Source organism: Gossypium raimondii, chromosome 4 (assembly GCF_025698545.1).
Source record: "Gossypium raimondii isolate GPD5lz chromosome 4, ASM2569854v1, whole genome shotgun sequence".
NCBI lineage: Eukaryota > Viridiplantae > Streptophyta > Magnoliopsida > Malvales > Malvaceae > Gossypium > Gossypium raimondii.
Genome location: NC_068568.1, coordinates 19,729,221 through 19,757,158, shown reverse-complemented (window position 1 = coordinate 19,757,158; position 27,938 = coordinate 19,729,221). Strand labels below are relative to the sequence as shown.

Sequence of the window (27,938 nt, the reverse complement as noted above, 5' to 3'; positions counted from 1 at the left end):
TCTTAATTCACTTGAAATTATTCCCAAAAGTAGCCAAAAATATTCTGAATTTTCTCAAGCTTCTTCAATCAAGATTTTCAATCAATGAATTTAGTGTGAATCAAAGGTAATCTTCAATCCTAAAATTATTTTTATGAAGATTAGAAACATTTTTACATGATTTGAGAGTCAATTAAAGGATTTTTTTATCAATGTCATCTTTTTCAAAAGCTTAAGGTGCTTTAATGGTGGATCTTGAATTTTGAGAGGAAATCCACAAATAAAAGGATGTTCCAACTCAAAATGGGTCCATTAAAAGGTTTTTGGTCTTATTTATCAAGATTAAACATGTTTTGTGGGGTAATTTGAATAAATCAAAATTTTATCATCTTTTTTAATTAATTTTTTGGATTTTTGTGAAATTGATTTAAAAGTAAAATTGATGCCTATTTTATGTGTAATTGGTTTAGTATTGATGTTTGAAAATGATTAGGAGGGTTGGAGAGGTCGATTTTGTGAGGAATAGAGTTTTTGATTTGATGTTACAAATTTGGTAAGGTATCTTTGTGAGTGAATTTCTATTAGCATAGTTAATTAAAATTTGTGTGTAATATAGCTTTGGAAAGGTGGAAATGTCTACTTTACCTCTGTTGAAGCTCCGAATCTTGAAGAGGACCGAGATAACCGGAATTGAAGCTCGAAATTGCCTAGTTGATCACTTGTTGTGATAGAATAAAATTGTGTGGTGAGTGTTTCTAAGGGCAATTTGATAAATGGACCCTCAATTATGTTTAATTAGTATATTAATTAATGATTAAAATTAATTAATTATGGATGAATGGTTGATTTTACAAGATTGATATTAAATGTGTAAAATTTAAGTTTCATTGAAAAAAATGGTGAGTTTTTGGGTGGTGTTGTGCTATTTAATTAGATTAATTTTAAGGATGATTTTAAGCATGTGTACTGAAATTTTTTATCATGTTATGTTGAAGTTACAATTGGTAATTGATTATGGGAAATTAGCAAATGAATTGTTTGATTTAATTGAATATTAAATGCTATGTTACATGTTACACATAAGCATCTTGTCACATTAAATTGAACACACTAAGCATCTTGTCACATTAAATTGAACACGCTAATAATTGATTTATATGTTTTGTTTGATTGACTATATTGGCAACATGCATGGTGGATCCATTGAATATAGTTGGCATGCCATAGGATTGGTGGGTACTTACCATTATTTGTGACATTGTGAACATATGGCTCTAGGTGGACTGATTTGTTGGAGTAGATAAGGGAGTGTTGAACTTGAGTCTCCACTCAATGGGTTATTTGAGGCACTATAAAGAAGTGTGTGCTTCAGCCGCTCAACTTGGTGGACTATATTTGATACTTGTAGGAGTTTGGAGATCCATTTATCGATGTATCATCACCCGGTTAAGCCATGAAAAGTGTATGCCAATGTATTCATGTGTGATTTTTGTTATATCAATTGATGATTGAAAGTCATGAATGATTGATTTGGTATTGAAAATGCTTATGGAAATTAAATTGACATGTTTAATTATTTTTGGCTCACAATTGGCGAATGATTGGTTGTGAATTAAGCATGAATTGGATGTTAATTTACTTATTGTTTTTATTGACATTCACTGAACTTTTTAAAGCTCATACCCTCACATTCATGCAGATAATCGTCGGGATTGAAGAGCTGAAGAGCCAAGAAAGAGGGTTCCAAGAGATCTAGGCTTGGTAGAGACTTTATTAAGCATTTTAGAGACTGTAGTCGGGCATTGTGGAAATACCAGGAATTAGTTTGATTTTGGTTGTAAATGGACATTGGACATTTATTTTGGATGGTTTTATATTAATTTTGAGGCATGTTTGAGTTTAATTATCGATTGATTTACGATGTATTGTTGCTTGATAACACGGTGATTGATAACACGGTGTGTCAAGCATGAAATTTATACTGACGATTGTTTAAATGAAGCTTCCATAGAGTGGTTTACTAGCGACTAAGGTAGGCTACTTGTTTGATTTATTCAGTATTTGATGTGCATAAAATTAATTGTCTAATTCTAATTAATTGAAGTTTAATTAATGTCTAGAAATTCAATTAAAGGTGTATGTATACATACGTTAATTAATCGTAGTTAAATTGAGTTTAATTGGTCATTAAAATACACAAATCGAGTTTTATAATAATTTTTTTTGCAAAAGTAGGTGCAGTGGTTTTCACACGGGTGTGTGCCTGTCCACACGGGCGTGTGAGGGGTTGCACACGAGCGTGTCGTTAAGTGACACGGCTGTGTGCAATCTGCCTAAAAGTTTTTCACGACATAAACATGGGCATTTAATGACACACGTTCTGGGGGACACGACCGTGTGGGTTTTTGGGGGTTTGAATTTTTATCTTTTTAAATTGGTATTCTAATTTGTTTAAGTTATGATTTAGTCCTGAAATTTTATTAGTCTAATTAGAGCCCTAGATGATAAGGAAACTTGGTAATAATTTAAGATTAGTCTTGTAATGGGTAAAATTTGATAGAAACATACTTAATTTGTAAATTGAAATAGGTCTTGATAGTTGGTATTTATTACAATTTAGTCCATAATAGTAAAACTTGAATTAGACATAGCAAACGAACTCAATTTAAGCTGAAACTTTTAAGCTTGCATAATTTTAACTAAAAGAAGGTCGATAAACATTTAGATCTAAGATCGGGTTAGTTTTACCATAGGTGGTACAATAACGGAAATACCCTTAAGTTAAATTACCCAAAAAAAGTTTAAAATTGGCTCATAGTTTGCTTCCGCGTTAACAAATAACTAATATTCAGATAAGATTGAGGTGTTATAAGGTTGGGGTATGTCTTGGGTGGTCGTTAGCCAGAGAGTCACTTAGGTAGCTAATGTAAAGCTTCAAATTCGAGTCGGTTCGTCTCGGTCGGGTTTGGGGTGTCACATAACCTGAGAAGTAAACTCAATTATAGATCCTGGATCAATCTAAAGTTCCACCTACTTCACATGTGTGTTTGAAATTTGCTGGTCTTTATTGAAAGAGTCTTTAAGAGGTAAGTTAGGAAGCATATCAATTTCATCAAAAATAACATCTCTGCTAGTTACAACTTACCTCGTTTCAGGACACCATAACTTATACCATTTAACACCAACCTTATAACCAAGAAAAACACATTTAATAGATCTAGGCTCCAATTTCCCATTATCAACATGAGCATACACATGACACCTAATAATCTTCAAATTAGAAGAATCAGCAAGAGTACTAGACCATACCTCTTGTGGAGTCTTTTTCTTAATGGCAATAGAAGGAGATCGGTTAATCAAAAACATGTTGTAGAGGTTGCTTCATCCGAGAATGACTTCGGTAAAAAGTATTCGACAACATACATCGAACCTTTTCCATGATTGTTCTATTCATTCGTTTTGAAACACTGTTTTGCTATGGAGTATGGCAAATTGTTAAGTGTCTCATGATCCCTTCTGATTTGCACAATTCTTTAAACTCATCGGAAAAAATTCCAAGCCACTAACTATGTGAAGGTGTTTTATCTACCTTCCTATCTACTTCTTAATCATAGTCTTTCAATTCTTAAATGTGGACAACACATCAATTTTCTGCTTTAAGAATAATGCCCAAACTTTTCTGGAAAAATCATTAATGATCGTCAGCATATAATTAGTGTCACCTCTCAAAGGCACTTTAGATGGTCCCCAAAGATTAGAATGAATATAATACAGTGTTCCCTTCGTGTTAAGAATTCCTCCAGTGAACCGAACTCTCTTTTGCTTCCCAAAAATGTAATGCTCATAGAACTTTAATTTACTAATACCTTGTCCATCAAAAACTCTTCTTATGCTTAATTTTGTCGTTTCGTTCTCACTCATATGCCCAAGACGCATAAGCCAAAGTCTAGCAACATCATCATCTAACAAGGAAGAGGTAGCGACAACTGTACCACCAACAACAGTAGAACCTTGCAAAATATATAACTTGACAGTCTTTCTCTAGCCTTTCATCACAACGAGGGAATCCTTGCTAATCTTCTGAACCCCACTTTCAACTATGTACTTGTGCCTATTCGAATAAAGAGTACTCAACGAAATCAAATTCCTCTTCAATTCTAGTAAATATTGTACGCCACTAGGCATTCTGACGATTCCATCGAACATCTTAATTTTGATCATGCCATCAAAATGACACATTCAAAAACTATTTCATATGTTGTAAAACAATCCCGATTAGGCTCATATGGAAGGTGCAACTAAAATCAAGGATCCATTCATCGTTCATTTTAGAGCTGTCGATAAAAGAAACTAGGAGTTCACCATCATTGTAGTCTTTTACAACATCAGCTTTGTAACACCCCAAAATAGAGCCTAGAAGTTTTAAGGGTATTTTAGGAATTTTGGCTTAGAAAAGCTTAAAATTTCGTAAGGTTAGTACTCGGTAATGTTTTCGACTATGGCATCTTAGCTGTTAAATCAATTTTTGAAAAAGTGCTCCAAAAACCCTTAAATTTAGAAAAGGACTGATTTGTAACAAAGTTAAAACAATGAGCATTTACATAGCAACTTAACTAGTTTTTAAAATTGAACCTAAAAACCACCTTCTACCTACAGATTTCACGTTAAACCTTCATATCCTCTTCTTTGTGTCACCTCTTATTCTTTTCCTCACTATTCCATTGATTTTTTATTCCTAAACCACAATACCTTGATTTCCTATCATTCCTAAGTCATTTGTTACCATAAATCTCCAAGGAAAACACTAAAAAATCCATAGATTTCACCATCTTCCCTAAAAGTGAATTAGGTGTAGATGATTAAGTAGATGAACGGAACTAATTTTAAGCAAAAAGGTTGAGTATAGATCGAGATATTGGTATATAAAGTTTGTTATGTTAATAGCTTAAGTTACATGGGAACTTAGCTTGAGCTTGTATTTTAGTTGGTTTAAGTGGATTCTTGGTTGATATTTGACTATGGTTATTGTATGATTTATGTGTGTAAAGCTTCAGATTCGTTAGAGCTTGCTACAAGCTAGGGAAACATTAGTTAAGCTTTCAATTTTTCGACAAAAGCATAAAGGGTGAGTGTATGTAATTGCTACTCGTAAACATGAGTCATGTGTTGTTTGGGAATTTAGATGTAGCCTAAACCCCTACTCTAAATTTCGAGTGTAAGTTTTCTTGAACTATAATTGTCTTGTGGTAATATGGTTATATAGTATGAATGATATGTGATATATGGATATGGTGCTTATTGTGTAAAGCGCAATTATATACATGCAATAAACGTGTAATATATATGTTATATGACTATGCTAGTATTTTGCAAAAGATGCTAATATGCAGTGTTAGTGCACGGTTAATCGGTAAGTAATATGTGATGCTTTTTAGATATTTTGGCCTTGTGATCTTGGAACCATTAGATATAGTTGGCATGCCATAGGATTGTGAGTACTCACTTATATGTATAGTGGTTTCAGGCGTTGAGGCTCTGGGACATGTTTGAAGGGATAATGGAATGTGAGCTAAGCTTTATTCAACGGGACATGTGAGGGTAAATAAGGAGAGCGTTAGCTATATGTTTCACTTTTGGGACATGTTTGACTCTATAAGTCTATGTGGTGTAAGGAGACTCGTGTATCCGATATGTGATGATAGAGCTCACTACACGTTTCATAATCCAAGTTCCATCTTATCCCATTTTATATAATTGTGTGGAATATGTCCTATGCTTGAATGAATATGTATATATGTTATGAGAATAACCTTTTAGGCAATGCATGATTTAATACTAAATAGTGCTAGACTTAAGAATGTGGTACTTATGAGTAAATGTCTGGTTGTGTTGCATGATGATATGTTTACGTTGTGGAAATTCTTTCATTCACTGAGCTTGTTAAAGCTCACCCCCTCATTTCAACATATGCAGATTAGTGACGACACGGTGTGGGTGGTGTGGTTTCCAAGAAAGTGATCCAAGAAAACCTGGTTATTCTTCGTAGGTGTTTCATTATTTTTATTTGTTTTGGGAAAATAGACAATGTGGTAGACCTATTATAGTTACGTTGAATTCTGAAAAAGAGACTTGGTTTCTAAGAACATCGTGTTATTACTATTGCTTAGGGTTATAGACATTGATGTTGGCATGACGATAATTGTTCAAACTAGTTTTTGGTATTTTGTATTGTTGATTAAGTCGTATGAATGGATATTTAATTTAGTACTTGATGCATGTTGTTTAGAAACTATTTAAGATTAATTATTTGCTTTTTTATATTTTATTTTTAGCTCTAGTAGTAGAGGTATCAATATTGGGCTTCGAAAATCGATACCTCTGTGAATTAAAACGTACAATAACTAGAATAGAGATTTGGTATCAATACCTTTGCTCGAGTATCAATACTCAGGGAAGAAATATCGATACTTTGTTTGGTGGTACCGATATTTTCCAATAGTTAGGTTTTAAATCGAGAAACAGTATGCTCATTTGGTATCGTTTTTCCAAATGGTATCGGTACTTCGATGTAAGTGTCGATACCTACGGACATTTTCATGAAATTTTGCTAAATAGCCCTTATGCATGATTTTGGTTGTATGTATGATCGAATAACAAATGATTTGCATGTAACATTGTTAAAATAACTAATGGGGCGTATTAAAACTTGTATAACTTAACAAAAGATGATCGGTTTGCTTGAATCTAGCTTCCTATTTAATGAAAATGAAATGAGACGGTGGTGTGGCATCCCGTATTTGGGCCTGGCGACCAGGCCGTGTATAGGGTGTTACAAGCTTCACCAGATTATTCTGGTTGTTTTCCCTTTTGATTCGCAGCCTCCTTTTTTTTATCTTGTTCCGCAACTTATAGCATTCAGATTTAATGTACCTTTTCTTCTTGAAAAAGTTACAAGTTTTGCCTATATTTGAAGCTCTCAATCTACCCTTGGATTTACTGTAACGATTTCGTTCCTGTGTCCTCCTATTATTATCATTAGTATTTCGTTCTTGTCTCCCATGAACAATAAGACCCTCTCTCTAAGAGTCAGATCCAACCAAAAGATGCTTCATCTTGTCATACGAGGTTAAAAAAATATAAACTTCATCAACTGTAAGAGATTTGTGGCTATACGAAATTGTATCTCTAAAGGTTGAATAAGATAAGGGCAACGAACAAAGTAGAATTAACCCTAAATCTTCTTTATCATACTGAACCTCTATAACCTTTAGGTTTGAGAGAATTTCTTTAAACACAGTTAAGTGTTCGTGCACAGATGTACCTTCCTCCAAACGATGAGCATAAAGATACTGCTTCATATGCAGCTTGCTAGTTAGGGTTTTCGACATACATAATTGCTCAAGCTTCTTCCATAATGCAGTGGCGATCTTCTTCTTCAACACGTCCTATAGAATTTTATTTGACAGATGTAGCTGTAATTGTGTTAAAGCATTTCGATCTTTATGTCTTTTCTCTTCATCTGTCAATGCCGAATGCATTTTATCTAACCCTAACAAGGCATCTTCTAAATCCATTTGTGCAAGAACTGTTAGCATCTTTACCTACCACAATGTGGATCTAGTGTTACGATCCAACAACGGGATATCATACTTCATTGACGCCATTGTCGTGATCGAGACAAGCAACCTGAAAAGCTCTGATACCAGTTTGTAGAACTAATACCAATAATGGCAATAAAGAACGATTCCAAAATAATAAGAAAAAGAAAAATAAAGCACACATATTTTACGTGAAAAAATCTTTCGAGAAAAACCATAGGTAGAGGAGAAGAAAATTCACTAATGTCGAATTTGAATGATACAAGAGGAGATAAGACTACATTTATTTATAGGTTGAAAAACTTTATTCTAATCAATGTCAAATAGATGAAGTGTAGTAAGGTTGAAAAACCTTATTCTAATCAATGTAAAATAAAAGAAGTATAGTTCTATATAAATTTTACTTTTTTTTATTTTACCACTGTATTTTATTTTAACAAGGATTCGAGTCACTCAACTCTAACAATATGAGAGAGCCGTTATAGAATACTCAAGAAAAAACTCGAAAAACACCATTGAAGTTGATTTTGAAGTAGATTTCTATTAAGATTGAATATTCGCATTTGACTTCTTAGGAAGTCATCATGAGTTTCTGTGTTTCTTGTGGTTATATTGTAATTTGGATGTTTTTATTTTCAAACATGAACTAATTTTCTAAATACCTAGGGGAGATGAACCCTATGATGAATTTTGTCTTTTGATTTTGATTTTACGCAATAAATACTTAGATCTTGTTCTCAATTATGTGTGCTTAATTCTTTGTTTGATATTTCTAGATTATTGATCCATGTTTGATGTGCTTCAATTAAAGCAGGAATAGACCCTGTTTAAGAGTAGATCTTACGTAATTGAGTGAAGTTGCATGCAATCCTAGAAATAGGACGACATAAATTTACCAGATTAAAGTCAAATTTAATAGGGTAATCCATAGTACGAGTTAATGCGATAATATATGTTTTAATTAACAAGAAAAATTAATTAATAAACCTAGAGTCGATTGCTTTTACTCTTGAAAGAGATATTAGCATAATTTAGGAATTTCTACGGATTAAGATGCTAAGTAAATAAATTGCATAATTTAGATAGATAGAGATGATGAAATCTAGGTGAATTATTTCCTAGGTATTGTTTCCTTCTTGGTTATTGTTTGATTATTTTTCTAAATTGTTCTTTATCGTGTTCGTAGTTAATTTTAGTTTTAATCAATCACTCGAATTTATCGTTAAATAATAGAAAAATAGTAATTACTAGTACTTTTAGTATTTGTGGGAATGATAATTTTGCTCACTGTAGCTATACTATTAATTGATAGGTGCACTTGCCTTAGTCAAATTTTTAGTCGATTTCATGGACATTAGTGTGTCATGTGTAAGAAGAAGGAAGGTCATTTGATATATATAGTAGTATGGTCCTCTCACGCTTCATGTTGAGTTGATTATTTGCTTGTGCCAAATTATAAAATAGAAATTTGAAGATTAAAATATACTCTAAGGTTTTTATAATCGGATTGGTGGTCGAACTAGCCAAGCCATTAGTTGTAATGTTCGATTAAATAAATCATTAAAAATTATTGAAAAAACCCAGTTCAATCAGTTTTTAGCCTAGATCAATCAGTCCATACTGATACGTGGGTCAACCACTTTGATGTCTCTTTTCGAATCAGTACCCCAGCCAGTCGGGTTTGGTTCAAATCAAGAATTTAATCCCTCTACTTTTTTGATTTAAAAATCTACTATCAAATTATATCTAACCATGTAAAATTCTAATTGATAAGTTAACGACATTAACTATTTGAACTAATTAATAATATTATAAAAATATAGAGAACACATTATGTTACAAATTAAAGTATAAATATTAAATATTAAATTTAAGCATCTTAAAGGGATCAAAATTGAAAATTGACCATTTTATAAAATGCAAAAAGATAAAGAAGGGCATAGTGATGTGTTATGTGTCAGAAAGAGGCAAGTCCAAAGATCCTTCCTTGGATATATACATACTAGTATGATTCCCTCACTTCAAGTTAATTATTTGTTTATGTGAAATTATGAAATACAAATTTGAAGGTTAAAATATATTCTAATCATACTTTTAATTTCAAAATTTAGACCCTCTATTTTTCAAATTTAAAATGTAGATTCAAACCACAATTAAAATTCTTCTAGTAAATTTATAGATGTGATATTTTATAATTTAAAAAAATCACTTGGTAATCATGTAACAAGAAAATAACATTAAAAATGTTTATATGGTTTTTTCTCTTAAAAACATTTATTCGAACTCGTCATGATAAAATAATTTTTTGTTGGAATATTGTTCTTAAGAAAATTGACGTAAACAAATTTATTGACATAGTTAATAATATTAAATATTTAGACTAACTAATGATATTATAAAAGTAGAAAGATCAAATTATGTAAAAAAAAGTATATAGTTTAAGTCCCAAGTTTCAACATATTATAAGGCTAAAATTGAAGTTTGATTACCGTCTTATAATGTCAAAACTAGTTAAACTTTTTTTTTGCAAAAATTACTATTCAATCAAAATATTTATTTTTGCATGATGAATTGAAATAAGTATTATAAAAAAATCATATAAGCTACTAAGAATATTAAGGGTGGTTTCTTTTTTAATCATTATAAGATAATGATAAATTTGAAGTTTTGACCGATATATTATGTTGACATTTAAGATTTAGTTTTTATATTTTAGTTTGACATTAATTCTCTACTTTTATAATGACATCAATTAACCTAAATAATTAATATCCTTAACTATATTGATTAAAATGGTTACGCAAATTTCTTTTAAAACACCTTTCTAACACTATATATATATTTAGATATTTCTACATGATATTGAAATGGGTATTTTAAGAAAAAATTGACCTTAAATTTTAAATTAAGGGTATCAACTATTTCACCTAACTAATGATATTATGTAGAGGAACCAAATTCTATAAAATTAAAGAATAAGTACTATATTCTAAATGTAAACATAGTAGAGAGACTATAACCATAATTTGATATAAAATAATCTATGCCTAACACAATCATTAGTTTTATTTAATAAAATGATAATTATTTGGTACACAAAGGTAAAAAATTTTAACTCCATAAGCGAGATTAAGATTTTGACACATATCTAATATTTAAAAAAAATTAATTTAATTTAATTGATATAAGTGATTACATATTTATCGAAAATGAATGGGAGACGGAAAAATAAAATTTACTAAAATAGTAAAAGTATATATATATATATATATATATATATATATATATATATATATGCCTTACAAGCAATAAAACACACACAATTTAATTAACTTTAAAAAGTTGATGCTAAAATGATAAAGAAAAATTAAAGTGACTAAAGTGATAAACATTATGAACTAAATTTGTTAATATATATAATGTTGTCTCTCATTAATTATAGTATCCAGTTTTTATGTACATGCTAATTTTGGTATCCTGATACAATGAAATAGTCTTCGATAAAAACTACAATGAAATAGTCTTTGTATCTTTACCTAATAACTGTTTTTTCGGTTTGTTAATACAATTAAATATTGATATTTCTAATAATTTTCCTAATAATTGCCTTACTATTATTTCTATAATGTTAAAATACATGAAATTCCTAAAACCCTGTGCGAGGGGTGAGCACAGCTTTAGTAATAAAATGTATTTAATTTTGATTAAAATTATAATTTATACTAAAAATAAAATAAATTTAAAATTAAATTTAAGTTTGTATATCCAATATGATATCAAATGTCTTCCACGATCTTACCAAGTAATTAAATTCTTACTAGCTATCGATTTCAAGTTACTTTATGTAGTTTATGATGATTCTGAAAGGTTTATGTGAAGAAATTGAACATATGGTGAGACAGTTTATTTGAGGTTCTTATAATGGGGCTAAAAAGATGTCTTTAGTGAGCTAGGATTCATGTGCCAACCTAAATCACATGGAGGTCTTGGGCTGAGACATTTAAAAGATCATAATGCCTCTTTCATGATGAAGGTTGGGTTCAATATTGTGACTAATTTTAATGCCCATTGGGTTCGGGTGCATCGTTCAAAATATGGGGTTCGAAGTGGATTGCCTGAGTCGCTATCGAGAGGATTGCCTATTATTCGTGAAAATTTAATTTGGTCTGTAGGTGATGGGAAATGTATTAATTGTTGGCGTGACTCATGGATTCCAAGTATTGGACCCTTGTTTAAGTAGATCCCTTCTTGTTCTAATCTTGATATGAATTGTACCCTTAGCAATATTGTTTCAAGTGATGGTTCGTGGAATTTAGAATTCTTCCGATTGTGGGTTACTAAGGAGATCATTGATAGGATTGTTGCAAGTCTACCACTTCACCCTTCATTCGGACCAGACGGGATCATTTGGAAAGGCATTTCGATAGGCTCTCTCTCTCTCAAAAGGGCATATGGAACACTTCGGGAAGGATCTTGGAATTTGGAAGAACCCATTTGGCAACTCCCTTGGAAATTCAAGGGTTCGCAACGAGTTAGATTCTTTCTGTGGCTTGCTCTCAAACAACATCTACTCGCGAATGCGGAAAGGGCAAGAAGAGGACTGGGAATTGATGGTGTTTGTCAAGTTTGTGGACATGGTTCAGAAGATATAATGCACGTACTCAGGGATTGCCCTGCGACGAGATACATTTGGAACAAGCTTATTCCAGTAGATAAGGTTTCCAAAACTTATTGAGTGGATGACGGAAAACCTTCATAATCATTAGTTTTTTTGTCTTAAGGGTGTTGATTGATCGTGCCTTTTTGTAATGATCTCTTGGCGAATCTAGAAAAACCTCAACTTTTTTATTTTTCAAGGTTCCTCATGGAACGTTGATGAAATCATAAGTTATCTTACAGTTGGGCGAAACAATATGACTCTAGCTCCAAATCTTCATTATATGGAACAAGAGGTGTTGTTGACAACTACAGGCTCGAAAGTAATTGGGTACATTTGACCACGGATGATTTAGTTAGGATGGATGACAGTTTCACTACTACTAGAGGATATGTGTGTGATCGTAATAAGGGTTGGATTTTTGGCTTTAGCAGATATTTGGGTATGTGCTCAGCCTTTGACGATGAGCTTTGGGGTATCTTGGATGGTTTGTACCTTATTCAGGAACAGGGCCATGGGAATGTTCTGATTCAAACGGACAGTCTTGAGGCTGTTAATGTCATTCAGGAGGATTCAGCTGAGAGTTCCACTTCGGCTCTTGTAAGGAGAGTTCATCAGCTCTTAAAATCTATCAGGCTTTAGAAATTCAACATATCTCTTGTGATGAAAATAAAATTGCAGATGGTCTTGTTCGGATGGTTCGAGATAGGAGGCTAGGCTTAAGATTGTTTGAAGATTCTCTCTTGGAGGAGTTAGATTAATTTATTTCCTTTAATTTATTTTTCACCAAAAAAAATTATATTATTAATATAACAAATATATTATATTTCAATTAGTTTATATACACATTAAATCTATGCATTTATAAATTTAAGGAGAAGATAGATGATATAAGAATTAAACTCTAGCCATTTAGATCAACGAATAACAACTTTACCTATCCTATTAATTATAGTTTTGTCTGCAAAAGCTGGATATAATTAATTTAGTACAGAAAAAAGAGAGGAAAGTATTGTTCCAGAATAATTTATAAAACAATAATATTATTGACAAAAGTTTCCTTAAAAAATTGAAAATACTCTCCCTATATACATATTAATTCAATCCGAAATTGTGCTGTATCTTGTACCTAACCAACATATAAAATGTTTTGGTTTTGGCCAAACAAATATGATTTGACAATTGATGGAGAACAATTTGCAGACTTTGTCTGGATTCAATTAATTGTAGGAATTACTTCCTTTTGGATACATACTTGCTAGGTATTATACTCGTGCGACGGATGTTCTTTATATTCTCCCAACTTTTGACCTCATTTAATTTTTACATAATAACAAATTTTATTTTCAATATTCACATTTTTATGAGTTTGATCTTTATTTTTTTAGCTAAATTTCATCTCAATCTTTTAAAAGTGTCCAATTTGACCATAAAACTTACAAAAAAATAAAAAATAAAAAAGTTGTTAGGTTTTTAAAAGAAATAATTACTAAAACATTAAAATTTTAAACATGGTAGCCCATATAGCAATTTGTGTACTTCATATGTTTTTATGTATTTTTTAATTTTAATTTTTTAAATATTTATTTATAAATTTTAAATTGTTTATGGACATGCTATATAAAACAAATAATGTGATACCAACATAAAGTATAAATCGACTACCACATGAGTTTTCACATTAGCATCATTACAAAATGAAAGTTTTAGTTGGCATTTTATTAAAAAAGTACTTTGACTCTTTTTAAAATATTAGTGGCGAATTTAACTAAAAATAAGGATCAAATTGACAAAAAATATAAATATTAAAAACTAATTTTATCCTTATACCTTTGCTACCTTTCAGAAAAACCTCTAGCCACAGATTTTGCTTTCTCTTTCTTGTTAAAACGAGGATTAATGCATACTTTAACGCCTAAAAGTTATCGTTTCTTTGGCTTTAGTTCTTAAAATTTTTAAAATAAAAATTATTATAATGTTATTTTATGGTACTTTTAATGTTTGATTAGATTGTGACACTTTTAATAATATCATCTCTAAGATTCAAACTTTATTTTTTCTTAGGAGTGTAATATGCTTTACCACAAAGACCCAACACTTGTTAGTAAAATATTATAAAAAGTTATTAAAATTATTTAAAAATATTAAAAATAGGTTTAAACACGTCAATTTTGTTTTTGAAATTTAAAAAATCTCTACAAAATTTAAAACATAGTCCCTATATTTTGTTTTGAGACTTGCATCCCTATACTTTTTATTTAAAAATCCGCCCCGATCAATTTTGCCTTTAAAATTGGTGATGTGGCTGTTAAAAACAAGGTAAAATAACTCTTTAGACTTTAACATTTAAAAATACATAAATAATTTTAAAAATATTTTAAAATTAATTTTTTTGTATTTTCAATAAAATATAAAATTTTGAAAATTTAAAACTCTTTAAATTTAAAAAAATTAAAAAATTCATATTAAATAATTTTAAAATATGAAAATATAAAATTTCAAAAATATAAAATAATGTGTTATTTACTCCATGGATGGTAATAAGATCTCTTTAAACTTCAAATTATTCTTTCGGTCTATATTAAATTAAACTTGAACAAACTTTTATTTTAAATTAGATTAATTATATATCAACAATATTTTATGTAAAATTTATTATAAAATATATAAAATATTAGTATAAAATAATTTTTAAATAATGATACAATTATTTTAATTACACTAATCTATAAGCTAATAAGTGTGAATCTAGTGTTTTCCTTCCAACAACAACAAATGTATTAATAATACATTCAGGATTAAAGAATTAGGAATCCAAAGGATGGGGTATGGTAGATTCCTTGAAAGCTTCAAAGTCCACAAAGGGTGAGATTTTTTATCTGGATGGCTTTTAAAGATTGTCTCCACACCAATAAGAAGGGCGTGAGAAGGGGTCTAGGTGATAATAGTGCATGTGGGATTTGTGGTCATAACATTGAAGATGCTATACACACTATCAGAGACTGTAATGTGGCTAAAGTGATTTGAACTCAGATTATTCCAGCAAATAAACATAGATAGTTCTTTTCTAGAGATTTGAAGGAGTGGTTCGTGGCGAATTTGCATAACCATTTGATGATTTCGATGGGTGAGGTGGACTGGCCATGTTTGTTTGGCTTAATCTCTTGGCACATTTGGAAAAATCGTTACCTCCAGGTGTTTCAAGGTGTCCCTTGGAGCGTTGATGAAGTCATCAAAAGCTCCTTTTGTTGGCCCAAACAATTTGCCACTGCTTGAAAACCAGAAGAAAGTAAGAGGTATTTAACGTTTTCTTCTTTAGCTTTGATAGGTAATTGGATATAGATGTACACAGATGGAGCTGTCAAAGCTGATTTAGGCATCGCAACTGCAGGAGGAGTTATGCGAGATCGGAACGGGAAGTGGATTTTAGGCTTTAACTGATATTTGGGGACGTGTTCAGTCTTGGAAGCTGAGTTATGGGCCATCTTTGACGACTTGACCCTTATCTTGGATCGGGGTCATGACAGAGTACTAATTAATACAGACAGTATGGAGGTAGTTTAGGCTATTCGAGATAATTATTCAGGGGATTCAAATTCTACTATGATCAGACGGATTCAATAGTTATTGACTAAGGCACAACAATGACAAATTCAACACATTTCTATAAAAGAAAATGAAGTTGCAAACTACCTAACAAAAATAGCTTGTAGCAATAATAATATTAATCTGTTTAATAAACCCCTAGGGGGTTTTAGACTAGGCTTAGCCTTTCCCTTGTTATGTTTTTTCACAAAAAAAGAAAAAGAAAAAGAATTAGGAATATTTTCACATGACTGTATATATAATTCATGTCATTTACATATAATGTATGTACACAAAACTTGGTTCAAATCTAAAATAAAAACTTGGTACAAAAATTGCAGAAAATCATAATTAAAGCCCTCCTAAAAGGGAAGAGCCAACATAGTATCATTAAACTCCATCTCCAACCTTATCTTCAAATTATTTTAATTTGAATAGAGTGTTTTATTGTTCCTTAAAAATTATATTATACTAATATTTTGTATAATTTATAATTAAATTTATATAAAATATTTGATTTATAATTAAATTTATTAAAAATAAAATAAAATTATTCAAATTTAATTTAATATAAATCAAGGAATAGCTAAAAGGTTAGAAAGACCTTATTACTATGAATAAAGTAAATAATAAATTTTTTGAATTTTTATTTTTCATATTTTTAAACATTATTTAAAATGAATTTTTAAATATTATTTTATTTTCAATTTGAAAGTGTTTTAAATTTTTACAATCTTTATTGAAAACACGAAAAGCTTTTGATTTTAAATTTTTTATGTAATTGATTATGTATTTTTAAAGAGTAAGGACTAAATTCACAAAAAAATTTATAAAAAGTGAGGGCTAAAAGAGTTGTGTTACCTTTCTTATAACAATCAAATCAATTGGCAAAATTAACGGAGAGGTCAAGATTTTTAAATAAAAAAGTATAGAGCTCAACGTTTTAAAATTAAAGTATAGGAATTAAATTTTAAATTTTAGAAGAGTATAGAAACCTTTGGCATATTTAAACTTAACTTTTATCAAATTAACTTACCATTTCAACTAAAACCACATTTGATTTAATATAAATTTTTTTAAAAATGTTATATAATTTTTAACCTATATTCTAAATATTTCATAATCTAATATATACTAAAAATGTTTAAAAGATGTCATAACATTTATACCCTTTTAACTCTTAGCATTAATGGAAATTAATTTTTTAATGATTTCTATAATTTTAATAATATTTTAAAAATTTGACGATGATGTCATTATCATCTAACATGTGGTAATTGGATATACTACCTACTTTTTCTTTTTTAATGTCTTAAAGACTTTGAAAACATTAAGAAATAATTTGAATCAAAAAATTAAAAGATCGAAATGAGAAAAATAACTTAAAAATTAAAATATGCATTAAGCCTTAAAACAACACCATTGTCACACAGGACAGGACAGGATACCTTTCCTTATTTTAATGATCAGTCACCTAACAGCACTCAAGATTTCGGCCTTCGCCAATACCCAACTAAACAAGAATTGTTTGCAACTATATTAGTTTTCACCACGTGAATGAATACTGCAAATTCAGACAAAGCCCCTTTGTTCCCTTCTCTTTTGTTCGTTACATCAGTTGGTCAAAAGTTTTGTCCTTGACCGGCATAAGGTAACTACTATATATATTTGATATACCATATCATTTTCAATGAATTAAATTATGATATATTACTTAAAATTTTTAAAAATAATTTTTATGTTCAAATTCACATTATGTGATTATCACATAAGTGAACTTGTAAATTGAATTTTGATATTTTAAATTTAGATGGTTAAAATTCTTGTGTTTAAACTTTTATTAAATTCAAATAATGTGTTATCATTTGATTTACTAATAACGAACATTAAATACAAATCAATAATACATTTAGTATTCAACAAGGTATGTGAATGTACATGCATAGAAATTAGTACATTAAGTATGAGTAAATTTTATATAGTACATTAAATATGTATAAATTTTTCCTCATACTAGTTTAATTTTAAGTTTAAGTTTCACAATTTGTGAATATTGCTCAAATTTATTTAATTTACGTTTGGATATTTTTAGATTTTCTTATAATTTTATCAAGTTTATTCTAATTTTAAGTAATAAATCTTTTTTAAAAAATTAGTGGTAAGTACCACTAGGTGAAGAGTGTGTGACAAAATTTTCATTTTGTGCTGGACATTAATTGTTCTTTGAACTTATACAAGGATAAATTATAAAGAAAATATTAGATTAAATAAAATTATTAATTGATGTTTAAAAAATTACTTTATTATCATGAGGTTTCTTAGGTTATTTTTAAATTAACATTTCATAATGAAATATAAATCTTCTGTAGTTTTAGTATATTTTTGTCATTTGAGGTGAGAGATTTTCAAGAATAAACTTTAATAATGTTAAGTTTTGAGGTTATAATTATAATTATAAATAATATATTAGGATAATTATAATGAGAATCAATTAATATAATATTTTAATTAAAAATTGATATAATGAGACTTGAATTATTATAATGCATAAATAGATAAATATAATGACACTTAAATTAAATTAAAATTTGAATTATAAAATAAAAAATGATATTTACACATTTTCCAAACCTTTGAAAAACCTCAACAATCCTAATAATGATAGTTTTAAGATTAAAATCAAGGAAATAATTTATAATGTACATTTTAACATTTTTATTGTAGACTTAAAATCAAAACAAAAACAAAGAAAGAAAGTAACAAAAAAAGAAGAAGAAAAAAGACAGTGATGTAGCCGTATTTTGTATTTGTAACTTTCCCCACGTGAATCACATTTAGATTCTTCCCTCCCTCATTACCACGTGCCAGGTGTGAATGAGCGGAAACCAATAACATAATCAAAGAATGAAACACGATCCTCATGTATATTTCCCAATTCCCATTCCTCCCCCACAATATTTAATCCTGGACCCCTTTCCCATCTTGTCCTTGAACCAGATATTTATAAATCAAAGCATATTCGGAAGGCAAAAAACTTATACTAAACGCAATGAAACACATATCGGTTTTAAGTTCAAAAGACCACGAAAATCCATGTTCGGCGCCTGAACCTGGAAGTTCAAGTGGGAATGTTGAAGTGCAATCCCAAAAGCGAAAAGCTGGAAGGAAGAAGTTTCAAGAGACTCGACACCCTATTTACAAAGGTGTAAGGAGGAGGAATGAGAAGTGGGTGAGCGAGGTTCGAGAGCCAAACAAGAAGTCTCGAATCTGGTTGGGGACATTCTCCAGTCCAGTTATGGCTGCTAAGGCTTATGATGCAGCGGCCTTGACTCTCAAGGGGGTTTCTGCTTCATTAAACTTCCCCGACTCTGCCTATGCATTACCACGTGCTAAGTCATCCTCCATAAGTGATATTCAGTCTGCCGCTATGCAGGCTGCATCGGAGGGTTTTGGTGATCATGCCAAAGCATCGTCTCCTTTGCCTTTTTTGTCATCGTATCCCCCGCCATTGTCGTGCTCGGAGAGTTCCAAGATTTTGTTTGTGGATGAAGAAGAGGTGTTTAACATGCCAGGGATACTTGATAGTATGGCAGAAGGATTGATCTTAACTCCACCAGCTATGCAAAAAGGGTACTACTATTGGGAGGATGATTTAGATGATTTTGTGGAACTAAATCTCTGGGGTGACTAACTTGTTCGATATTTGTACTAGTTTTCTCTCCCTTGCCCTTTTTTTCTTTAATGCAGATATGAACCAGTTAGAGCTTTGGAAAATCCTCCATGAAAAGCAGCCAATCCATAGTATACTAGTACTAAAAGGCGCAAAATTAGTCAAAAAGATAGCTAAGATTTGAAACTACTGTAGTGGGGGATAAATATCAATGGAATTTGATAAAATTGTGCAATATGATAAATAAATTTTAATTTGATATAATTTTACATATGAAATTTAAATTGTTGTTCATATGTATATAAAAATTTTGATTTTCATTCAAACGGTACACTTTTAAATAAATGAATGTATATATTTATTTTCATATTGGATTAATATATTTGTTTGTGTATGCAATATATCAACTTAAATAGTGCTAGTTTGATAATGTTATTAGTAATTTGTGAAATTGAATCAAATCAAAATTCATATATAAAATCACACAAAATCAAAATTCATATATGACATTACATATTGAATAAAAATTTATGTATAGTTTTGATATTTATCCCACTATTAAAGATAAGTTAAAGCAAATATATTCGCAAACGATGAACTTAGTAAGTTCATTCACTAATATTCATTTCATTACCTTGATGTTGTTTGTCTAAGGATTTCTTGTTTTCGTGATGTCTGAGGATTTGATCAGGCTTCAAATTACAATATTTTGATGTAAGTTTTCAGGCTGATGAAGTAAACAATTTGAGGCCACACTATGTGTAATAGCAAACTAGGTTGGTTCATAAGCAAAGTAATTTTCAACCCAACTTTGATTAAATTGAGAAGCCGCTAAGTTGCAGTTAAAATTTTCCAGTTAAAAGTACAATGACATCTCGGATATCTACCCTACTTTATTAACCACCAGCAGCTAAACTCATCCTAATGTTACATACAATTTCTAAATTATTTATTATCTAAGCTCTAAGATGAATTTTTATGTTTTATGTTTTATCTCTTTAAAATCGAATAGATTTTTATGTAGTCACTTCAAAAATAATGAAATAATAAGTTAATACAAATTAAAAAAAACATTTGGACGCAAACAAGGACAGAATTCATTACACAGACTTGTCTCGTTCAACAAGTTTAGCCAAACCAGCAGGTGGATCTTTTACCATACCGCAGGGCAAGTCCCAACACGAGTAGCCTTGGCAATCCAGTCAGCCACAACATTAAACGCACGAGGAATACATGAAAAAAAACAACAAAACAGTTTTGGGCAGAATTGATAATATCCAGCTCAATAGCTCGAGATTCCCAGTCACTAAGCTCGGGATTCCCAGTCACTAAGAGGAGCTCTTTAGCGACAAAGCAAGGTCACGACAAGCAGTTTTGATAATGACATGATTCCATTTCCACTTTGAAATAAGACTAGTTCCCAAACGAATAGCCATAGCCTCAACTGTTCTTGCTGATGTAGCTTGAACTGCTGCATTACACCCATCGATGACAGTTCCTGTATCATCCCTTGCAACGGCTGCAAGTCCAGTCCATCTCGTATTACTAACTCATGAACCATCCCTTCTGAGCTTCTCCAAGGTCTGCATCCCATTTTCCTTGTCAAATAAATTCGACACTCTGCATTTGAGCCAAACCATTATAGGACTAAGGGATAAATTTTCAAAAATAAACTGGTTCCGAGCAACCCACAGGCCATGGCAGATAGTGGCTAGTAGTCCTATTTTGTTTTACCACTACAAGACGTCGGAGCCAACTCGCAATACTGAACCACCAAATGGCAAAACTCCTAAACCCTTTCTTTCGAGGTTTTATAACTAAACGAAGACAGCTTCCAAACCGTTTCAGCAAACGGACAGAAGAACAAAACGTGTTCCAAGGATTCAATTTCATGTCCACATCTCGGACAAAGGGTGGCCACCGCGCAATGTCTTTTTGCAAGATTCTCCAAGGTTGGGTTCGAATTGTGGCAAGCTCTCCATATAAAATTTTTAATTTTGGGGGAACTTCCATTTTCCAAATGTCATTCCACCACTTTCTCGTCCTTCAAGGGTCATCACTCGATGATTCATGAATTGACGACAATTCACTGGTTTTAAGCTGATGGTATCCGGACTGTACCTAGTACCTCCCGTCTCTATTTTTCCTCCAAATTAAGAAACCCTCGACATTTGCAGGTCCTATAGAATTTTTCTTTTAACCAGAGCATCTTCCCTTGGATTGAACCATTTGTAAATTTCAAGCTCGTTTCATTCAGGTCTCATCGGATGAAAGAGTTGATTCACAAACGTCAGGCCTTCATTTATGAGGACCTATATTCAAATATATTTACATGTATTTTTAATTCTGAAAAGGTTAAATATATTGGATCTAGAATCGTTTGATGCAAGCAAATATTTGACAGAATATTCGTAGCACTCTAGACATAGATGTTGCGAGTTGTGCAGAGAAGAACGTTCATTGCAGTTATTAATCCAGAGTTCTGTGGACATATAGTAACTTAGATTTTTATGATACGAGTCACAAAGGCCCAACTCAAGCTCAAGAACGTGATGGGCTCAAATTACCACAAGGCCCAATAACGAGGTCAAAGGCCAGACAAATGCGTTCAAAACTAAATGGAACCATTCAAGAATTTATTAGTAAGGCCTTAGATGCGTACACGAAGGAAAAAGAAAATCAAGATTCACTTTCTTGTTTTCAAGAAAATCAATAAACCGAATCTTGGTCCAATTTTGCTGTTTGGAGCAATTTCAAGAATCAAGAAAATCAAGATTCCAAATCTTGGAAATCTTGGTCCAAGAAACTGAATCTTGCAGCTAAGGCGCATTGGATCTTTGTTACGAGCATCAACGAACCAATTTCGGTAGGAAATGGATTACAAGCCCAAGTTCTTGAAGGCAAGGCCCAATAAGATGTTCCAAGCCCAATCAAGAAAGTTAAATGAGACTTAGTTGAGAATCAGGCCAAATTGTCAAAGTGGCCCAATTTGTAAAATTTTAATTCTTTAAATACCTAGTTTAATTTTTAGACTTTATGATTAATGTCTATGTAAAAAAATTCAGCCCAAGCAGCCCATTAAATGCCTTGGCCGAATTTTTCCCTCTAAATTTAATAATTAGGTTTTTTTTAGTTTTCTAATAAGATTAAGAAAATAGTTAGAAGGCCTATTAATAGGCTTGGCCGGCCACCTTGTGAACATACTTGAAGAATACATTGAAATCAGATTTGTTTTGTTGAGTGAAAATTCTCTTTGAGTTCTCCAAGAATTTTCTCTTAAGTTTTCTTTAGAAGGAGTTTTAACAATCTTTTTGATTGTGGGAGCCATCTTCAGTCTTCTTCTTGCCATTGTTCTTCATTGGAGGGGAGATTAGAGCCGTTTGAAGGGAGTTATGAAATCTTTCTCGATTTCAAGGCTTCTTAGGACGTTATCTTTATTTTTCTTGCTGTTCAATCTTTTAATTTTCTGTTTGTGTCGATTTCATTATCTAACTTGTTTAAACTCTCTTGTTGCGTCTCCAGCCCCGTTCAACCTTCAAGAATCTATTCGGCATCAACCTTGGACAATAAGAAACGTTTTGATTTCAGAAAATCCCTCTTTATTGCCGTCCAAACCCTAGATCTAGTTGATTTCGTGATCTGCTGAGTTTAAATTTAATTTGCTGATTTTTGGTTTCTTCTTTTCAGATTCGGCTGTTTGGTTCTTGAATTCAATTCCGTGTTCTTGGCATCCAAGATTAGCTATCTATAAGTGTTTTAATTCTTGGCTGATCTTTTATTGTTTGGTTATTTTCGTTTTCAGATCTAATTGACTCTAAATTAGTTTTGCTGTTTCGTTTTAGATCCAAGCGTTTAGAGTTTTCTTAGGAATTTCCCGTGACTTGACAACTCGATCTTGGTCCGCGCGCAACCCTATATCATTTTAGCTTAAAATTTAGCTATCGAAAGAGGCAGGTTATAGTAGTAACTCTTTGAGCAGTTGATTAGACAATATTTTGCTATGACATTATTTTGATATGAGCATTTCACCTGAATAATTCCAACCCTATTCATTCAACAACAAAATTACTCTTGTTTTTCTCTGTAATTTGCCACTATATTTTATTTGCCATATCAATTCTCTGTTTTTAGCATTAAATTACATTAATACATTATACCAAAATCTTATTCAATTTAAGAGTACTTCTTACTATTTAGTATAGTTAATAAGATTATAACAAAAAAATTAACCTATGTTGCCGTCCATAGGGTTCCCTAAAACTCTAATTTTGCCATCACTTTTTCCTTCCATCCATACTTGCCGCCCAAGTCACCTTAAAGTAGCTAAAATTCTGGTACAAGTTTACCCTAATTCACCACTATAGAAACCCTTCTCTACCTTCATAGTTTCACAACCCTTCAAGCCATTAGCTTAAACCCTAAACCACTCATCCTTTCTCTCAGCCCATTTTTGATTTTTCTCCCTTCATTGTGCCAAATTTTGCTTAATTTTCAGGAAAAATGTCCACATCTTGCAAAAGAACTAGATATTCCAATATCTCTGCCGAAAATCTCATTGTGATTCAAGATGAAGAATTGAAAGAGAGATTTGATTCAATATTTAAGAATCAACCTATGATGCCGGAGAAATGTTTCAATTTGGAAAGCAATGCTAAGATGGTTGTGCATTTGCTTATTCAAAAGACAATTGATGCCCTCAATTGGAATTATTTTGATGCACGATAATTACCCGAAGAGGAGTTAGTTCGAGAGGTCTATGCAAATTTGACTAAGCCAAATGCTACTGAAGTTATTGTTCGTAAGAAGAATGTACTCCTAAATTCTAAGTCCATTAATGATTTGTTTGACCTACCTGATGCTGAAGAAGATGAGTATTTTTCCATAATGACAAACATAATTTGAGATTTTCTTCAACAAGTGCTTAATGTTGTGGAAAATCCAGGATCCCAATGGATTATAAGGAAGTATGGTAGTTATTATTGCCGAAGGGAATATTTAAAGCTGTTGGCTAAGGTAAAATCTATCTCACACAGTTCCACCATCTCGATGGATTGAATACTTTTGTTGTATGCAATTATGACAGAAAGGTCTATCAATGTTGGGAAGATTATTCTTAAAGAGATCCATGATTATGCTAGAAAGAAGACTGGAAGTGCTTATTTCCCATCATTGATAACTTCACTTTGCTTAAGGGCCCAAGTCAAGACAAAAGCAAACCTAAAGGGCCCATATGTTCAAGGTTGCATTACAACCCATGATCTTGAAAGGTTAGTGGAGAATGTCCATGAACTAAACCCAATTGAACCAAGTAAGTCGATAGAACCAGAAACCGATGAGTCATCGAACAAGTATAAAACTTAAGCTAACTCAGTTACTAAAACAAAAGAGGTAGAATCGGAGGAAGAAACAAAATGAGCCTGAACCGATAAAGGAACCAGAAATTTTTGAACCAAGAGATGAGCTTAATGCTAATGAGTCAGTTTAGCCAAGTATTGATCCAGAGTTGACTAATCCAATGCCCACTTCTTCAAACACTGTGAAGAAATCGAAATTGTCAATTATGATGGATATGATGAAATTTATGCATAACCAACAACAAGCTTATTGGAAATATGCAAAAGTTAGAGATGATTATGTAAGAAATACATTTAAAAGCATCTCTAACTATTTTGTTCCTGAGTTACCAAATTATATCTTCAATGGAAGGAAGATGATAAAGAAAGTGAGGACGAAACATCAAAGGAGGAAGACGAGAATGATAAGTCAAACAAATAAAAAGGGGAAATTCTTTTCTTTAGTTTTTAATTATTTTTAGGTGTTTATTTTTATTTATTAGTTAGTATTTTGCTTTCGCTTAATAAAATAGCAAGCATGAATAAAATAAGCTCAATGCCTCTTCAATAGAAAGAAAATAAAGTGATGTGGTAATGGGAATGAACACGTCTAGGATTGGGTTGTAAGAAAGACTTGGTACTTAAGCAGTCTTTATGGCTCACCTCTCTTTTCTTTCAATCCTACCTAGTGTTCAGTTTTCATTCATTACTTTGTTTTCAAAATGAGAACATTACTTCTTTTTAAAGGGGGTAAGACAATTTCACATGAATTTTAAAGTATGTTTCAATCTTTTTACTTAAGTATGTTGAAATAAATGAATATTCTGAAATAATTTTTGTTCATGAGTCTGTTCAAATGCAAGCATGATTTTTTTATTTTATCTAAGTTATTCATATGTTATCATTGAATAATGGAATGCTTCTATGATTTTAGTTTTATGTAGAATTTCCCATGAAAATTTGATTTCTTTAGAAATAGACATGTATGAAGGTTTAAGTCTTTAGAATTGACTTAGTAACTTTTTTGAGGTGAAATTCTAGGAGGTATAGGACTCTAATATGATATAGGCACACTTTCTTTGGATCATTTAAGCCTATCAAGTTGACCTTATGGAATTTAACGCTTGAAACTTAATTTTTAGCTTAATGGCTTGTTTATTGTAAATTACCTACATTATAAGCCACATTACCATCTTTTTTATTTTTATCATATTCTTTTGCACCTATATTAACTGAATTTTTCTTGGTGGTCAAAGTTTAAGGAAAGATGAAAAGGTGTACATGCTCTTCACATTATTCAAAAAAAAGAGAAAATGAATAAAGGGTAAAGAAAAGTTTGCTCAAATGCAGAAAAATAAGAGCAAATAAAAGAGTGCTCAAAGTCTTAAAAATAAAAAGCAAAGTTTGCTCAAAGTTTGAAAAAAAAATTGAGCATAAATTCACAATAAGTTTGGGGGTGTTCCAAAGATCCAAGTTTATGAAGGTTGTGAAATAAAAGGATCTGAGACAAAGTTAGGGTTAAGATGCTTTGAACCTAAAAGTCACTTCTCTTTATCCTTACCTAGCCTAGCCCCATTACAACCTAATAAAATACCTATTGATTGGATGATTATACCGACTCCATTAGTGGAGAGGAATTATTGAGTTCAACATATGAAGACACTCATTAAACCTTGGGATTGCCATGTTTAGTTGATAAGGAAAGCATATTGATTGGTGAATGTTATGTATGACTTTGAAAATGCATGCAAACTATGATTTTTATTGACATTATGATGTACTTAGTATAAAGTTAGAAATAATAATTACATTCGAGATACTTATGAATAAAGAATATTTTTTAGCATGATTTTACTGAAGCATGATTATGTGCAAAGATTGATGCTGCTTTATCATTTTTGTAAACTTGCCTTAGCAAAAGCTGTGCTATGCATGAACATTACTCGAGATGAGAAATGGTTTAAGTTTAGGGGTGTGTAAAATCAAAATTATATAGTATTTTTCTATATATTTTTACCATTTTTTACTTAATTATTGTATTTATCTTGAGTAATTATTATTGAAATAGGTTAATTTTACTTAATTAGTAATTTTGGGCATGAATTTGGAAAGTATGTGAAATTATGCTTAATTACATGATTTTCATGAATATTTTATATGAATTCATGTTAATTTATTAATATATGTACTTTTCACTATGCAGGAGGTCCATTGGAACATGATTTAAATAAATAAAAGATGACCATGCACAAATTATCCATGTGGACGGCAAGACCATGGAATTTTGGGCATGGGGTTGACTACTTGACCCAGCAAAGAAGGTGATGAATGATAGACATATCTGCTAAGTTATTGGACTAAAAAAAAGTCCAACAAGGGGAATTAAAAGCCCAATTTCGGCAATAGAAGATGGCTGCCCAAAATATGTTTTGGGATATTTAATAGAAGGTCCTTGCAATTTGAAAATAATTAGAATTTATCCCAACAACTTCCTTATTGAAACTGTCCACTACATAGCTACTTTTAGGTTGAAATTCAAATTCAAATTGAGAAGCCTTGGCCATCCCTTTTCCTTGAAACATGGTCGGCCACATGACAGAGGGAAGGAGGGGAATTTAAACCTATTTTTAGTAAATTCAAACCCTTACCTTCACCTATAAATACCTTGCCATCCCTCACTTCTAAATCATCCCTCATCACTCAACATTCCTCTTTCACTCACATTAGTTTTCTCTTAATTTCTTTTCCCTTTTTCCCTTGCATTTCCGTCCATCCCCTATCCCATTTTTAGCCTCAAAAGCTTTGTCAAAAGCATTCTTTAGATGACTACCTTCTAAACCCTTAGCAAAAAAAGCTTCAATTAGAACGGAGGAGCGCTTTAGTCAGAATATATCCAAAAGGTTGCTGAGTTGAGCAGAGTTGAGCACATCAGTCAGAATAGACCCGAAAGGCTGTTGAACTGTGTAAACTCTTTCCTTTTGTCATTTATTTTAAACATGTTTGCTTTGTGTTTTTTGTTTTTGACATCAACTATGAAGTTTTAATTCCTATCAGCTAGGATGATTATATTAATTTAATGAGATTTATTTAATTCATGTTAACATGTTTTGTGCCTC

At 31.2% G+C, this 27,938-nt stretch overlaps 1 protein-coding gene across 1 annotated transcript; it reads left to right on the top strand.

Annotated features, from left to right (window-relative positions):
* Positions 1-18,831: 18,831 nt before the first annotated feature.
* On the top strand, positions 18,832-19,856 carry LOC105767791 (dehydration-responsive element-binding protein 1B). Its single transcript, XM_012587356.2, has one exon. The coding sequence runs from the start codon at positions 18,869-18,871 to the stop codon at positions 19,508-19,510; it is 642 nt and encodes a 213-aa protein (XP_012442810.1). The 5' UTR covers positions 18,832-18,868; the 3' UTR covers positions 19,511-19,856.
* The last annotated feature ends 8,082 nt before the right edge of the window (positions 19,857-27,938 follow it).